Genomic DNA, 17,802 nt, shown 5'->3' with positions numbered 1-17,802 from the left:
TGCAGTTTTACCCGGATGATTTTTACAAGCGGACACGTTCATGTACGCTCGCTGTTTACTTTTACTGTCTATGCTGTTTACCCAGGCACATTTAATTGAAATACACCATTGAAAAGATGGATTTTAGGTATGCATAAGCGTCGAACATAAATCGTGTGAATATGGATCATACGATTACAAACAATTCGGCTTCCCCACGCACAGAAGAAGAAAGCAAAGAAACAGCTGTGGTGTCAGGAAATACAGCAACACTTGTCCTGTCTGACACTAATCTATTGTGTGTTGAATACCCGGGAGTCGTAAACAATGTGGACAGAATGCTGGACAGCATTGGCGGTGAAGAGGGAGTGTCCAAGGTGATAACATTGGTACTTTAAATGAAAAAGACACATGCTTTTAGACTGTGTGTTCATTTAGCCTGAATCTGAATTTGTGTTGCTGTAAGTCCTTACATTCATTTTTTACATGGCTGATTTAAATGACAGCTGAGGAGGAAAGACTCTGACATCAATGCTTTGCATTGGTTTTATTTGTTATTATAGTACAATAATTGTGATATCCCTTCCTTGTTTTAAAATACGGCATTTAAGGAATACTTTCAGATGTATTTCTTTGACTGATTTTTTTGTGTGGCATTGTGTTTTATTCTGACTGGTTTTAAACAATATTTGATTTACATTTAGTGACACCTTTCCCTACATAATAATAATAACAACATAGCAGATGTGTTTTATACATTATGTAAAAATCTTATGACATCTGGGACATTTTTTACCCAGAGAAATATGGCCGCTTTTACATGATTTTCAATTCAGTTATATTAGCAAATGATTCCATTTCATTTAGCCAAATTTATTGGATGATGATATATTAGTGGTAATATGTATGTGTATACTGAGTAGATTGTATTTAAATCTGGGAATTTTTTTTTTTTTTGGACAGACATATGCAGATTCTTCTAAAAGACTTGAACTCCGCTTTCGGCCGAAAGATCCATTCTGCCATCCCGCTTATGGGAACCGCTACTCCTCCACCAACCTGCTGCTCAGAGTTCGCCGCAGAACCCGCAAAGGAAACAGTTCAGAGACCCAAATCAGCATGGAGATAGTGGGACTTATAGGAACTACATATAAATTTCAAGGTATAAAAGTCTACATTCATCATTTTCTGAAATAATTGAATAATTTTTTTTAAATAAATGTAAGAAAATTCTACCACAACTAAAATACATATTATTATCCTTGTTTTTTATTTATTTTACATTATATGCTAGATGAATACAGTTTTTATTAGGGCTGCACGATTAATCGAAATGAAACCGCACGCAATTTGCAAAGGCTGCGATTATTTTATGTGCAGCTTGTCAATGCAGCGCGGCCGATCGGTAGTAAATGCTGCTCCATCTGAATGCTGGCGCTCTCACGCAGACACTCCAAAATGTCCCGCAGCAGGAGTAGATAACGCCCGTCATTCCAGGAAATCTCTATGGGCATCATACTATCTGTAGCTGAATAAACAGAAGATTGAAATGCTTTGATTGATTTATTAAATGTTGTCTTTTGTTGGACAAGAGGTTCATAAATGCTTCTCATGTATAGAAAGATGTGAAGTGAAAGTGACATGTGATGGCCAAGTATGGTAACCCATACTTGGAATTTGACCTCTGCATTTAACCCATCCAAGTAAGTGCACACACATTAGGAGCAGAGTAGTGAGTAGTGAACACTACACACATCCGGAGCAGCGGGCAGCCTTGAGTGGCGCCCGGGGAGCGATTGGGGGTTAGGTGCCTTGCTCAAGGACACCTCAGTCATATTCCTGCCGGTACTGTAATCGAACCAGCAACCTTTGGGTCACCAGATTCCAGGAGATTTGAACTAATTTATGGTCATCAGGGAGCCGCTATCAATATGCAGGATTTTTATTGGTTAATTTTTTTTAAACAATTCAGCGCAACTCCAAAAAGGAGGACAAATGAGTGTGCGGCTTGAGGCTGCGCCGGACGCCGGACAGGGGTCTTAAAATCCGGACTGTCCGGACGTATGGCCACCCCACTTGACAGCCAACATACTGATCTACTATTTAAGCTTATTATTATTATTAGCAAAAATTTAAAGTACCTCCTCCTAGAGCTTTCAAGCTACATCAACCAAACTCTGCTCAGACTTTTCTGACTCGGGTTAATATATCTTTTCAAACTGATTTTCGTCAAAGCTACAATACGTAATTTTTTTTCACCGCTAGGGGAAACCCTTTTACAATAACAAAGGCGTAGATTGATGATGCATAAGCGGAATGATGGAACTTCGTCATGCTGATGGATCTAATAATGTTTATGGATGAGTGAATACATTGATCTTTGGATGAGTGAATACTTTTTAACATGACTGTGGTAATGAGAGAGAGATATCAGCGCCACACGCGAGTCATGCGGATATTAAGGAATAAGGACATTTCATTCCAATGAACTAACTTACCCATAAATGCTGAATTAATACTCACACAGGTCAGTTTATTAGACGAATTAGTATGCTTGCCATGTTGGTCCATAATGTTTGAATGTTATGGACCATGGCATTACCATTAATGCTTCACTGGCAAAGCTTCCTAGGACAAAATACTAAAACATGTTAGCAACAGGTGAATCATGCTAAAACATGCAAATTCATGCCAACAAAGTGTAAAATCATGTTAGCAACATGCTAATTTATGTTAAAACATGCTTCTTTTTTTTATATGATTTTTTTGATCATATTCAGTGAAATCGACACTATATTCCGACAGAACAACATAAGTAAAAGTGGTTTTAGAAAAAAACCCGAGCTTCTCACTCCACCTGGAGCGTGTTATTTGTTTTGCAAAAATCCAGCGCTCCCGGATCATCGGGTCCAATCAGCGCAGGGGGGTGTTAGATCTGACTGTCAATCACAGGTCGTGCACACGCCACCCTTTGCGCACGTTACTATCACATGCACACGCCTAAAGTTCGCGCAGTAAGGAAGAGTGATGGCGGAAAAGATTCCTCGGTTAGCCTCAAGAGCTAGGAGATCAAAAACAACACAGGAAAACAGAACACCTGCTGAAAGGAAAGAAGTAAAGAAAGAAAGCGACCGTGCCCGTAATAAAACCAGGATCAACATCGGATAGGCATTTGAAAGGGAGAGATTACGTGATTTATTTGGGTTCAAGCTGGATGCAGAGTTTGCAACATTTCTTCTCGACAGGTAATTGTGCTTTATCAACCAGTTACTTTATTTCTTAGTGTTATGTTAGTAATCTAAGTATGTTTGCCCAAATGTGTTGGTATGGATAGCAAACGTTAGCACTTGTTGGGCAGGTTCGTAAAGCCTGGTTTACACGGCAGGATAATTAGGCCGATTTTAGCCCCGATTTACCCCTTCCGACAATCTTAAGGCTGCTCCGATTATCGTAAAATAATCTGATCAGATATTCCTGCCGTGTGTGGTGTTAAGAGTGCTCTCCTCTGCTCAGAAGGACATCGGGACCGCTCCGATCTCAAATTGGGGATATCCAACATGTTGGATTATTTTGGCCCGATTTCTCCTCGTGTGTGATGTCCCCCGGGGACAAACGAGCACGCAGCCTGTGGACTGTGGCGTGTTGCCAATCATAAAGCGAGGTGACGAGGTGCAGAGGAAGCACCGGGAAACAAAATCAAAACAGCCGGCGGCATGGCGCACCAGAAAGTCCGGTTGATGTCGGAGATGGATTCGGTTAAAACAAACTACAAACTATCGCCACTGCATCCTCTTTGTCCGCAATGATTGTTTACTCTGAAGTCACATTTGATCTCGAGGGATTTTGCGAGATTTTTCGTCTTACCTGGGAATGCTCGGGAGTCAAATTGGTTCGTTTGTGATGTGTTGATTTTGCCGTGTGGCTGCGCACCACACACGGTACGACCAAAACTGTTAGACCCGTGATTTTTTATCGCCGTGTGTGGGGTCTCTCAGGTTTGGAAAATAGGCCGACAATTTTATAAACCGTCCCGTGTGAACCAGGCGTTAGCTTTGTTTTCACTGAAATCCTTGTGAACGTAACTTAACGCCTGGTTCACACGGCAGGATAATTAGGCCGATATTAGCCCCGATTTACCCCTTCCGACAATCTAGGATGCTCCAATTATCGTAAAATAATCTGATCAGATATTCCTGCCTTGTGTGGTGTGTTAAGAGTGCTCTTGTCTGCTTGGAAGGACATTGGGACCGCTCCAATCTCAAATCGGGGATATCCAACGTGTTGGATTTTTTTGGCCCGATTTCTCCTCGTGTGTGGTGTCCCCCGGGGACAAACGAGCACGCAGCCTGTGGACTGTGGCATGTAGCCAATCAGAAAGCGAGGCGCAGAGGAAGCACCAGGAAAGAAAATCAAAACAGCCGTCCATGCTCACGTTGTCTCCACTTCTTTGACCATCGCCTTTTCTTTTGATGTTTTTTTCGGTTAAAAACAAACTATCGCCACTGCATCCTCTACGTCCACCCTACTCTGAAGTCACGTTTGATCTCGAGGCATTTTGCAAGATTTTCCGTCTGACCTGGGAATGCTCGGGAGTCAAATCGGTTCGTGTGTGATGTGTTGATTTTGCCGTGTGGCTGCGCAACACACACGGTACGACCAAAACTGTTAGACCTGTGATTTTTTTTATCACCGTGTGTGGGGTCTCTCAGGTTTGGAAAATCGGCAGACAATTTTAAAATCGTCTCGTGTCAACCAGGCTTAACGTTAGGTGGATAAACATGTCCAGATGAAGGGATAAAGTTCGGCTTTTTGGAAGAATCAATGCTACTCTATCTTTCTTACGAGAGTAAGAACAGTAGTAAAGCTATTGTTATTGTATGTGCTATCTGACTAGCTCTGTTATATAAGCACGGGAGCAATGCACAATGACCATGTCTGCCGCATATACCATACAGCAATAATAGCGTTTCAGACAGACGATAGTGTTTATTTACATTCAATTGGTGGGTAATCCATTTCGTAACAATTTACCATCTGAAGCAGCTAGATCATACTAAAATCATGTCAGTTTGCATGCTTACTGACTTATGATGGATGCTGATGAGACGGGCGCGTTCACAGAAAATCTGGTGCACACGCACTGACGAACACGAACTTGGTGGGAGGGTATTCGTTGATAGTGGGGGAGGGGCATGAGAGTTGTAAACATTCAACATTTTGCCTAAGTCCACTCAATCTGCCAGACTTGCCGACTGCAGCTTTAAACCATGTTAGCAACATGCTAATTCATGCTAGCAACCTAAAGCTTGTCAAATCACCAACAAAGTTTGTCCTAACAAACTTTACTTTCTAGTTAGAGTTGCAATTCCAACTTCACCCAAAAATCAAAATTCTCAACCTGTTGGAAGACAAAATAAGATATTTCTTAGAACGTTGTGGTCCAAACAACACTATATGGACAAAAAAAACTACAGAGAGATTAAAAAAAAAATATATATACTGTTTTTTAATGACGATGGGGTGAGTAAACTAAGTTTTCATTTTTGGATGGACTATCCCTTTAATACTCACACATTCTTAATCTTGATTCTTCAGGTATGGCTGACTTCCAGTACCTGGCAACTCACAGTGATCCAGATGGCAACCAGGTGTCTTTGTACGACAAGATCATTTTGCGCAAACCTGAAAAGAAGGAATTCTATGACAGTCCTGTGCCTCTTTTCCTTCCTCCTCCCATTTTCTCTCGCCTGGACACGGCTGTGGATTATTACTATCGTCCGGATGTATTGCACAGGTAAGCTGGAGTAGGACTTGAATTTTTTTAATAAGTTGACTGGTTGCAACTGCAAATGATCCCAACTGTTCTAAGTTGAGCTGTATGTGTGTTTTGATTTGTTGATTACATAATTTGTCTGCTTCCCAATAAACAGCAGGGAGACTGCAATGCAGTCTGTTCTCCTAAAAGATCATCTTATTGCCCCGAATCGGGCTCGCCGGCCAAACAATGCCATTTTTGTCAATTTTGATGACAAGACTGTTCCATCAGGACCTCTAGAAGCTGCAGTGACCAGCTGGAAAAAGGTCTGTGTCCATCCTAGCGATGTACAGGTAGAGCAGCAACTCAAACAGGTTGGTAAAATTGTTCTACATGTTTTCAATACATTTTGATGTGTTAAATACATCAACCATCTCGAGATGATCGCAACATGTGATTTGAAGAAGAAGAAATATATTTTTTAAATATTATATGAGGGGCTAAACTAAAAATCACATGAAGAAAAAGCTGACGACAGTAAAAAAAACAATTACTTTTTTGTACTAATTGATTATAATATTAAAACAATATATTGGAAAAAGAATATTCAGATACATTACCATTGAAAAGTTTAGTGGTCAGTTGGAGACAGTAAAGACATTATAATTTTACTAATGATTTCTATTTCAAGTAAATTAATTGGAATAAATTACATTTTAAAATATATTAAAATATCAAACAGCTTAAATTCTATTAATAATATCACACAATATAACTGTTTTTAATGTATTTATGATCAAATAAATGCAGTCTTGGTAAGCATAAGAGAATTCTTTCAAAAACATTTTTAAAAAACTTTCTGACCCCAAACTTTAGAACAAGTGTGCATATATGTTGCAGGGAGACTCGTTTACGTAATTCTCAATGCTCCGTCGGAGTGGATGTTTGACAACCAGGTGAAAGGTTAAAACTATAAGTTGTTTTTAAAAAAGCTGTCAACGTCAACTTAAGCAACTATTGGACAACAACTCTGGTTATATATTATGGGAAAATGTCCTTATCTTATCATAATCCCACCTGTGCTCCAATGCGGTTTCATCTGAAAATACTGATTAATTTGATTAATCTGCAGCTTTTCGAGAAAAGGCCCATATGGTCTCGCAATGCCGTCAAGGCCAACATCAACGTTCATCCTGAGAAGATGAAGCACCTCCTCCCTTATGTGGCGTACTACATGGTGAGTTGATTAACAGAGAAAACTTTAGGTTAAATAAACGTAAATATATTGTGGTATTCTTTTCAGTGTGTTAAAATACTGTCTCCAAACCCATCTTATTCCACAGAAAAGCCATTAGTGGTGCACAAACACTTTTTAAGTGGCAATATCAACTTTTCTGTTTGTTAGTGTGGCCTGTTATAGCAACATTGGTTCAAGCAATGGTGTGAGATTGTGCTGGGAAAATCTGTTTTTCTGAACTAAAGTTCAAGGTTTGGCTAGTTAGTATGGGCCAGTTAGCATCTACAGTTACTTTTATGTTGCCAAAAAGGCATTCAACTTCATTGACTGCCATTCAGAAGTAACCCAAAATTCCATGGTTGGCATAAAATCCTTTAGTTTGTGTAAAAAATAAAAAACCCTGATTTGATTTTTGTTCCCATAGTCAATGTCATAATTTTTCATTTTTGATTAGTGACTTAGAAATAGTGAAAGTTGTTTTTCAAAATCATAAAATGTTTATTTCTAGGCTTAAATTACATTTTGATTCCCAGATTTTTAGTGTGGGCCGCACTATATACAGTTGCAATCAAAATTATTGAACCTCTTTGACCTGCAAGACATTTAGCTGCTGAGAATAAAACTTTATGAAAACATAAAGGCATCAGTAAACTATTATAGAAAGTTTATTAATACACATTTGAGTGATACTGAAAATGTAAAGTTATTAAAAAAAAACTTTCATTTACAATATTATTCAACCCCCAAAAGTCAAACTTAGTGCAAAATCTTTTATTCTTTAGAACCTCCAATATACGCTGCCTGTAAGTGCTTAGAAGCTTCTGTCACCTTTCCACTGCAATCTTGGCCCAGCATGTATGTATGTGTAATAGCACAAGCTAATTCAGTTTTATTATAGTTTCTAAAGGCTTAACTGTGTTTTAACACAATTTTGTACCATACCATGCAAATAAGTGAATAAGCAGTGTTGAATGGGGGTTGAATTATTATAACATAGCTTCAACAACAAAAATAATAAAACTAAAAAAAAACTACATTATATATTAACATTATCACTTGTAATTTGTCACTAAAATGTTATATATGCATTTTTTTAAACTCTGTATCTTTAGAAAAGCTTACATTGGTAAATTATTACAGTCTCCGGGGGGTTGAATGATTTTGATGGCAACTTTATCTCACTAGCTCGCATGAAAATAGTTTTTATGTGTAGTTAACAGGGCCGTGGAGGAGTTTGTGGGTCAGGTTTGGATACGATCCTCGAAAAACAGCTGAAGCAAAAATCTACCAGGTTCTAGACTTCAGGATCCGCTACGGAATGAAACATGGTGAGCGATCAACCAAACACATTCATAACAGTCCTAAACATGACTTATTCCTCATCATAAACATGCCAAGACTGCTATCCAAAACTTTCCATAAGAGTGCAGAATCTTTTTTTGACACCAGATCAGATGTGAGTACAAATGACAATACACACATACTTCCTGTAATTTTCTGTCTCTGTAGGATTTGGTGTTAATGACATGCCAGTGAAATCCAAGAGAAGCGCTTATCATTACAGCCGCCCAACCACTATCAACAGGACAGGTACAAAAACACAGATATAAATGTTGTGACACACAATGTTCTGTTCCCCTTAAGGTGTTCATTATATAATCATTTTGTTTTTCCTCTCTGACCTTTACAATCCAAGAGGTTTTGGGTTCTAAAACTTAAAGAGATTAATGTCTATTCAAAAGTTGTATAATGTTTTGTAAAGAAGTCTTTTAAGATCAGCAAGGCTGCATTTTTTTTAATCAAAAATACAGTAAAACCCTGAAAATCTTGTAAAATATTTTTATAATTTAAAATAACTGTTTCCTATTTGAATATGTTTTAAAATGTAATTGATTCCTTTAATAGCAAAGTTGTATTTTCAGCATCATTACTACTTCAGAGTCTGAAGGCATCATTAAGTCTTCAGAGTCACATGATCCTTTAGAAATCATTCTAATATGCTGATTTGCTGCTCAAGAAACATTTATTATTATCAATGTTGAAAGCAGTTTTGCTGCTTAATATTTTTGTGGAAATTGTGATGCATATTTTTTTCCGGATTATTTAATGAATAGAAAGTTCAACAGAACAGTGTTTATTTCAAATAGAAATCTTTCGTATTATAAATCTGTACTGTCACATTTGATCAATTTAATGCATCCTTTCTGAATAAAAGTATTAATTTCTTCTTCTTTTATTTTTTAAAGCATGTACCGACCCCAAACCTTTGTACAGTAGTGTAGTATTTTAAACTTTTTAACTTTAAATGAAGAAAGCTTTTCATGGTAGTGTATGGTTGTTTTGTTCACTTCTTTAGTTCCTCAACCTGCGAGCGTAACTGACATCCCCCAGGAGAGTTCTTCATCTTCAGGACCCAAACCTGCTACTGCCAAGTACATACTAAAGGTATTTTCAGTTATTTAATTTTTTATTTAAATGTTATATCACAGTGGATTTTGCCTTGATCAGCAGCTAATGTCGAGGAAGCGTTTTAAACCAGTTTTGTGGAACTTTCTCTCAAGGACTCAGTCTACATGTTCCGTGAGGGAATGCTTCCTCCATACCGGCAGATGTTCTACCAGCTGTGTGATCTGGATGTAGAAAAGTAAGAACTTTCAACACAATCTCATTTCAATTTGTAAGTATTTTACATTTTGGTGAATTTGTTGCTAATTTGTATTAATTTGTACAATCTCATTTGGAAGTATGTTTTCGTATGATCTGCTAACGCCTCAGTGATGGGTGTGTTTAGGAGCCTTCATGCTGGTTTCTTCATACATGTTTGTACTATTCACATACAAATTCATATAAAACAGGATTTTTATAGTTAACTAAAACAATAAAAACTTTTGTCTTCTGAAATGAAATACATTTTAACTGAAATAAATACAAATTTATAAAAAATTTTAAAAAAGCCTAATTGCCAACATTTGGCAGAGTCCGCTCTGCCAAATGTTGGCAATTAGGCTTTTTTTTAATTTTTTATAAATTTGTATTTATTTCAGTTAAAATGTATTTTATTTCAGAAGGAAGAACACAGGCTCGCCGACAGGGAAGCCTTACCTTGAAAGAATACACATTAGTCACATCAGAGTGTTAGGCCTGGTGTTCGGTCACTCTGCCACATCCAACTGCCAAAGATGGTGGAGGAACTCAACCGGTTTGGGGAACTCACATGAGAAGCAAAAATAAGCGCACATATCCAATCATTAGGAGGGGAATGGCGCAGAAAGTGCGACACAGTGTAGTTACCCCGCGTTCATTGGCCACTTGGGGCGAGTACACGGGAGGACACAGGCTCGACACACAGACTATAGAATCTGGGAAACGTGCTGGGTGTCACCCAACTCGCAGCTCTACATATATCGTCAGCGAGGCGCCCATGCGCCAGTGCCCAGGAGGAAGCAAAACTTCTGGTATAGTGAGCTCTCAACCCGAGGGGGCATGGCACGCCTTGGGTTTTGGTATGTCAAGACGATGGCTTCTACTTTTCCGTGGCCATTCTCTTTTTAGAAGCCTTTCCCTTCTGCTGGCCTCCATAACAGACAAAGAGCTGGTCCAGTCAAAGAGCTGGTCCGAGGTCCTGAAGCTCTGCTTTCGGTCCATGTACAGGCGCAAAGCCTGGACGGGACAGAGCAAAGCTAGGGCTGGATCTACCACCGCCTGGGGCAGATCACATAAGTCGTCCGCGTCCCGCCTAGAGACCATACGTTTAGATTCCAGAGGTCTGGACACAGGTGCCCCGTCTCTGAGAAATCAAGTCCTTCCTCAGAGGAATGCGCCTGGGAGGGACTGTCATGAGGAGCATGAGTTCTGGGGACAAGGTCCAGTTGGGCCAAAAAGGGGTAACTAGCAAAACCTGACTGTGCAAGTAGGCTCACCGGGGGAAACCATACTTGCATAAGTCCCAGGGCCAATTGGGCCAGTGCGTCCATCCCAAGGGTCACAGGAGTAAAACAACTGCCAGTGGGACGTGTCCAGAGACACAAACAGGTCTACCTGTGAAAGTCTGAAGCATCTCCAAATCAGCTGGACCACCTAGGGTTAGAGTCTCCATTCTCCCAGCTGTCAAGAGAGCTCGTTGATTGCACGATTGAGCATGACCGATATATAAATGGACCAAAGCAACTTCAGATGCTTCTGACTCTATAGGAGGAGATGGCGAGTAAGTTGCGACATGTGACGGGAGCGTGATGGTTGATGTATTCTACGGCCGCAGTGCCGATCGGACCAGTACAAGCTTGCCTATTTGTGGTGATTTGAGCGGCCCAGTGCAAGAAGTACTGCAAGCAACTCTAGGCAGTTGATGTTCCAATGCAGTTGGGATCCCATCCAAATACGTTCGTAAGTCGTAGTTTGTAATTCGCATTTGTAAAGACAACAGCATGCCTTGACACTTACTCTAGTAGAACTCCTGCCCATAGAAACACAGGGTCCGACCACTGGCTGAAGGTTTGGTGACAGGCCGGGGTGATTTAACCATGTGCGTGCAACGTTGCCATGCCCATCTCCGGACTCAGCCATAAAGCCCGTGCTGAAGCCATAAAGCCAGTGCAATCCAAGTGGCGGGATTGCGGCTGGAGATGCCATATGTCCCAGGAGCCTCTGAAATAATTTTTGTGGGGCCGGTGTCCTGCTCTTGAGTGAATTCAAGCAGTTCGACACTGTGCGAACACGTCCCTCTGTGAGGTGTGCTGTTAGGTTGACCGAGTCCAACTCCATACCGAGAAAAGTGATGATCTGCACGGGAGCGTTTGCTCTTTTCCCAATTGAACTAAAGCTCCAACTGGCTGAGGTGACTGAGCACCATGTCACTGTGTTCGCACAACTACTTTAGTGACTGTGCCAGTTTGAACCAGTTGTCGAGATAGTTGAGGATGCGAACACCGGGTTCTCTCATAGGAACAAGGGCTGTCTACACGACCTTCGTGAAGACACAAGGCAACATGGACACCCTGAAGGTGAGGTCTTTGTACTGGGATGCCCACCCCTCGAACACAAAGCGCAGGAACGGTCTGTTGTGTCGTGGGAGAATCGAGACATGAACCTATGTGTCCTTCAGGCCGATCGCTGCAAACCAATCTCGGGGACGGATGCACTCGAAAATGCATTTCTGCATCAATATCTTGAATTGGAGCCTGTGAAGGGCCAGGTTGCCCTTCTGGATACCCTCTGAAGTTGAGGGGACGCGGCGTGAACTGAATCGCATAGCCGAGTATGACAGTCCGAGTGAGCCACTCGTAGAATTCATTGTCTCAGTGAATGGATAGAGCAGGAACAGAAGTGCTGCAATGTGCATTGGCTCGTTTAGTCAGGCGAGATCCCAATTCGTCAGTCTTCCTTTTTTTTTATTGCAAGCTCTGTCAAGTTCTCTTTTTGCCAGGAGACCATCCTCTACATTTTTAAATGGGTGATTCCCCGGAAGTTGGAGATTTAGCTGCTCCATGTCAACCTTTCATGCTCCTTGACAACTAACCTATGCCACTCCCACAACATACGTCACAGTAGCCGGAGCAACTTTTCTCTATTTACGGATATGACGAGTGACGCATGTATGCAATTTTCGAACACGAAAAACATTCTGACAGGTCTTAAATATGAACGCTTATAATAAGCTTACCATAGTGAATCAGGGTAAAACAAAAACAGGTTTTGGAAGATGATGTATTGACTTGATACAAGTCTTGATTAAAAAAATTTGGTTAATTTTGAACTAAAGAAAGTTACATAGTGTACCTTTAAATGACAAAAATGCACAACAAAATTACTAATACTTTAAAAATAAAATAGAAAATAGAAAAATAAAAAATAATTCAAAATATTTATTAAAAAAAAGCATAATTTCTTAATACTAAAAGAACAATGATAGGAAATCTCCACTTCCTGTGAGATCAGGTTGGAACTTTAATGTCTTTCCTTTCAATCATTCATCCTCTTACAAGACCCATCCCACTCCTCCTGACTTTTACAGCACTTTTCGTTTTCTTCTTTTAAGAATAAAGAATATCATCCATATGAATGATGGAAAAGAGGAAGTGTGTGATGAGAGAGATGGCTGGTGCGTGCCCCACACGGCAGACGATCTCAGGAATATAATTTCTGAAATGATCCAGAAACACGTCCGACCTAACCTCTCAGGTAAAACACACACAGAAAAAAGGCATTGATAATTATTAAATATAGCAAAATGATATTTATTTTATTATTGTGTGATATTTTATTGATGTAGCATCATCCACCCAAAAGCCTACAAGAACTAGACCCAAAACTGTTGACAGCGGAGAAGAAGACGATGATGATGATGATGAAGATTACAAGCCTTCTGATGCGAGTGACAACGAAATGGAAACTGAGATAGCAGATTACATGTAATTCCCCTTAAGTTTTTCTGGCACTTATAATGGATTGGATGTGTAAATGTAAAAAACAACTTTGGATACTGATAGAAATGAGTTTGTTTGTTTTTCCCCCCATTTGGATAATAAATGGTTTTGTCAAATGAACTGATTGAGCAAATTCTTCAAAAAAGTATCCGACATATAGTAAGAAGAGAGAAGTTGTTACTAACTGAAATTTTATTAACAGTATCAAAATAGTCACACAATTGTTAGTTGTATATTTTGGATACTTCTATGCATAGTTTTTTTTTTTCCTTCTGATTGCTGCCCAGTGTGTGTGTGTATATATATATATATATATATATATATATATATATACACAGATGAAACTCGAAAAATTAGAATATCGAGAATTGGAATATGCAAAAGTTAATTTATTTCAGTAATTTAACTTAAAATGTGAAACTAATATATTAAATAGACTCATTACATGCAAAGTGAGATATTTCAAGCCTTTTTTGATATAATTTCGATGATTATGGCTTACAGCTTATGAAAACCCCAAATTCAAAATCTCAGAAAATTAGAGTATTACATGAAATCAATGAAAAAATGTATTTAAATACAGAAATGTCGGCACTCTAAAAAGTATAATCATGCATATGTACTCAGTACTTGGTTTGGGCCCCTTTTGCATGAATTACTGCCTCAATGCGGCATGGCATGGATGCTATCAGCCTTTGGCACTGCTGAGGTCTTATGGAAGACCAGGATGATTCAATAGTGGCCTTCAGCTCTTCTGCATTGTTCGGTCTCATGTCTGTCATCTTTCTCTTGGCAATGCCCCATAGATTCTCTATGGGGTTCAGGTCAGGTGATTTTGCTGGACAATCAAGCACAGTAATCCCATGGTCATTGAACAAGGTTTTGGTACTTTTGGCAGTGTGGGCAGGTGCCAAGTCCTGCTGGAAAATGAAGTCAGCATCTCCATAAAGCTCGTCTGCTGAAGGAAGCATAAAGTGCTCTAAAATGTCCTGGTAGACGGCTGCGCTGACTCTGTACTTAATTCAGCACAGTGGACCAACACCAGCCAATGACATGGCTCCCCAAAAAAAACACAGACTGTGGAAACTTCACACTGGACTTCAAGCATCTTGGATTGTGTGCCTCTCCAATCTTCCTCCAGACTCTAGGACCTTGGTTTCCAAATGAGATGCAAAATTTGCTCTCATCAGAAAATAGGACTAGGTAAGACGCTTCTGACATTGTTTGTTGTTCAAGAGCGGCTTGACAAGAGGAATGCGACATTTGAAGCCCATGTCCAGGATCCGTCTGCGTGTGGTGGCTCTTGATGCAGTAACTCCAGCCTCAGTCCACTCCTTGTGAAGCTCCCCCACACATTTGAATGGCCTTTTCCTGACAATCCTCTCCAGGCTACGGTTGTCCCTGCTGCTTGTGCACCTTCTTCTTCCAAACTTTTCCCTTCCACTTAACTTTCTATTAATGTGCCTTGATACAGCACTTTGAGAACATCCAACTTCTTTTGCAATTACCTTTTGAGGCTTTCCCTCCTTGTGGAGGGTGTCAATGATGGTTTTCTGCACAACTGTCAGGTCAGCAGTCTTCCCCATGATTGTGAATTCTACTGAACCAGACTGAGAGACCATTTAGGGGGCTTTCACACTAGCACTTTTGGTGCGCACCCGGGTTCGAATGACGTCAGAGTTCGGTTCGTTTGGATGACGTGAACGCTGTCTTCCGAACTCGGGTGTGCACCCACGAACTGTACTCGGATCCGCTTAAAAAGGTGGTCTGGGGTACGGTTCATGTGAACTCCAGTACGGTTCGCTCCTGATATGAATGCAATCGAACCAAACCGCGGAAGTGAACCGCTATTGATGACGTATAATGTGGTCGACAGGACAGTCGTCGGTGTGTGTGTGTGTGTGTGTACACTTACCTTGACGAAAAGCGGGATTTACGCACTGCAAGCAGAGAGATGATTAATGCTTGCCTCTGCAAAAATTGTCTTCGGCTGACAGCCAGCTGTCTTTAGAACGATTTTAGTACTTTTGCAGCAGACAGACGCAAGTGTGTTTTCTTTGAAAACAAAACCAAAGGTTAAAAAAAGAAGAACAAATGTGAAGCGAGCAATTCTATCCATTTTGACGCCTTTTCATTATAAGCGGCGCCGGTTACCAAGCAGCATGATTACGCGCCACTGCAGCTTGATGACGCAACCGTACCACGGTTCGGATACAAATAATATAATGTGAACACAGTCCATCTGGGGCAGGGGGAGGGGGGAGCAATCGAACTCCGGTTCGGAACAGGCAACCGAACAAAGTGTGAAAGCGCCCTTAAAGGGACATTGTGTAGGAATTTCTCCCATCTAGCGGTGAAATTGTATTTTGCATTCAAACGAATTGTGCTCTCCAGCGCCTCACTTTTTCAAATGCGTGTTGCATCTACGGTAGCTGTTATGTACCAAAAAGCTATGACAAGATGTCTTCTAATAGCACTTTGTCGAGTTTTCCTTCGGGTGAACAGGTTTGTTATTTCAAACAATCTGCAACTTGACACAGCGAACAAACGAATGTTACAGTAGCCTATGAATAATAACAGTGCAATGCAGCCTTTTAAACTTACCGGGGCAGTGACAGGCGCCTCTCTCTGCTCTGCTCCTCCGTTTCTGCTGCTTTCAGTTACGTTACAGGCTCTGAACGAAAACGCGTTATGGAAACCGTTGGCCTAGTACTTTTTGGCCCTCTCTGCTATTCAAGATGGTGGAACGACATGGAAGCCTCCGTGGACCTACCCGTCACATTTATATAAAGATAATAAATTGTTCATTTTAGAGGATAAGTCAGATAATTGGCAGAGGTATGTGTACACCATTGAGGACATATTTATGAATAAAAATATTGATTTTAGTTAATAAAATACCTAAAAAACTACACATAGTCCCTTTAAAGGCTCAGGAACAATTTGCAGGTGTTTTGGATTAATTAGCTGATTAGAGTATGACACTTTGAGCCTACAATACTGAACCTTTTTACAATATTCTAATTTTCTGAGATTTTGAGAAGCTGTAAACCATAATCATCGGAATTATATAAAATAAAGGCTTGAAATATCTCACTTTACATGTAATGAGTCTATATATTAGTGTAGCATATGGACAATGTCAGGATGGCTCACTCATTCCAACATGCCAAAAACCTTTTAACCCTTTGAGTTTTGCCTATAACTCAACTAGTGAGCGCAAAAAGTCTCCATCTAATGGGTCCAAATTGTCCATTGACACTTTTGTGCCGTGCACGAAGGAAAGAAAACACCCATAAAACCAGCGATGAGCAAGCTTCAAATAGATGTTTATCAACTGAACTCCTTTACGACAGGAAAGAATTCCTGGGTGAAGACTTAACAACGTACACACAACCAAACTTTCTTGTAGTGAAAGCTAAAATATGTGTAATTCTGAAAATATACAATATATTCATGTAAGTATACAATATATAATAAGTATACAATATATTAATGTATGTCTTTGTGTTTCTGCTTTTGTACCAAGCCTAGTTATGATTTTATAGTCGTGTAGCTAAACTCTAAGTTCTCATATCAAACTCTAAGATTATATACCCACCTTTATATATGCAAAACCTACATTTCTTGGTACCGAATTTATTCTCTCAGTCTGCTTTAGCTAAAAATATATATTAGATTATGATAAAATGTATTACACTTTTTCCCATTCTTGATAGTAGAAAGAGGCGAAGTCTGACACCGCCATAACCCATGCAAATTAGGTTGTTAGAAGAAACAAACGAATCTTTTCCCGCCCAAGATTCTTCTTTGAAAAGATGAGGGCCCAGTCTCCTTGCTCTCTCTTCTTCGTAATCCTTGGACGACTCCACTTCTCTCTTCCTTTGCGTTCTAGTTCTAGCTTTTCTTATTTTCGTTTAGTTCTTTTCTTTGTTTTAAACCTTGTGCCGTAGTCATTTCGACCACCGGGCGAAACGGACTTAGCCTGATTTCCAGCAACTCGCCTACACGTAACTCTTTGAACTTCCCGCGAGATACGCGCGTTCCCAAACCAGTTCCAGGACGCACGAGGACCACACACCCACGCAGCCTTGTTTCAACTACACAAAGGTTTATAATGCAAGTAGCCCATCTATTTCCATCGAAATCTAAATGTGTTTAGAGCTGTTTATCCCTGCTTTAAAGGGTCATTCCACCGGTGGAGACATGAATATGTATTGAAAGTGGGTCATATATGTAGTAGAATAGTATCATAAATTTCTAATGGGGACCTTCTTGGCCGATAAAAGGCAGAAAATGACTTTTTAGTGCTTGTGGATTGTAGACAACAATCCCCATAGTGCATTACAATGCTCAGCTCCGCAGACCACTCCCACTACAGTAGCTAGTTTAACTGCAAGATATTTGTG

The 17,802-nt window shown here is 40.0% G+C and overlaps 1 protein-coding gene across 1 annotated transcript; it reads left to right on the top strand.

The window, feature by feature from the left end:
* The first annotated feature begins 3 nt into the window (after window positions 1–3).
* On the top strand, window positions 4–13,513 carry gtf3c5 (general transcription factor IIIC, polypeptide 5). The gene is made up of 11 exons (XM_077194141.1): window positions 4–356; window positions 943–1,141; window positions 5,575–5,773; window positions 5,910–6,108; window positions 6,867–6,971; window positions 8,185–8,299; window positions 8,481–8,561; window positions 9,328–9,416; window positions 9,533–9,615; window positions 13,006–13,148; window positions 13,240–13,513. Exons 1-11 carry the CDS (start codon window positions 162–164, stop codon window positions 13,380–13,382), a joined length of 1,551 nt encoding a protein of 516 aa, XP_077050256.1. The 5' UTR covers window positions 4–161; the 3' UTR covers window positions 13,383–13,513.
* Window positions 13,514–17,802: the final 4,289 nt, after the last annotated feature.

The sequence above is a fragment of the Siphateles boraxobius genome, unplaced genomic scaffold, assembly GCF_051911475.1.
Source record: "Siphateles boraxobius isolate OS27281-9 unplaced genomic scaffold, OSU_SipBor_1 11, whole genome shotgun sequence".
Lineage (NCBI taxonomy): Eukaryota > Metazoa > Chordata > Actinopteri > Cypriniformes > Leuciscidae > Siphateles > Siphateles boraxobius.
This window is presented reverse-complemented; position numbering and strand designations above follow the sequence as displayed.

Coding starts and splice junctions, on each gene's coding strand:
- gtf3c5 (XM_077194141.1), top strand. CDS start 162: ATGGATCATACGATTACAAACAATTCGGCTTCCCCACGCACAGAAGAA. Junction 357..942: donor GTGAAGAGGGAGTGTCCAAG/GTGATAACATTG, acceptor TTTTTTGGACAG/ACATATGCAGATTCTTCTAA. Junction 8,300..8,480: donor CCGCTACGGAATGAAACATG/GTGAGCGATCAA, acceptor CTGTCTCTGTAG/GATTTGGTGTTAATGACATG.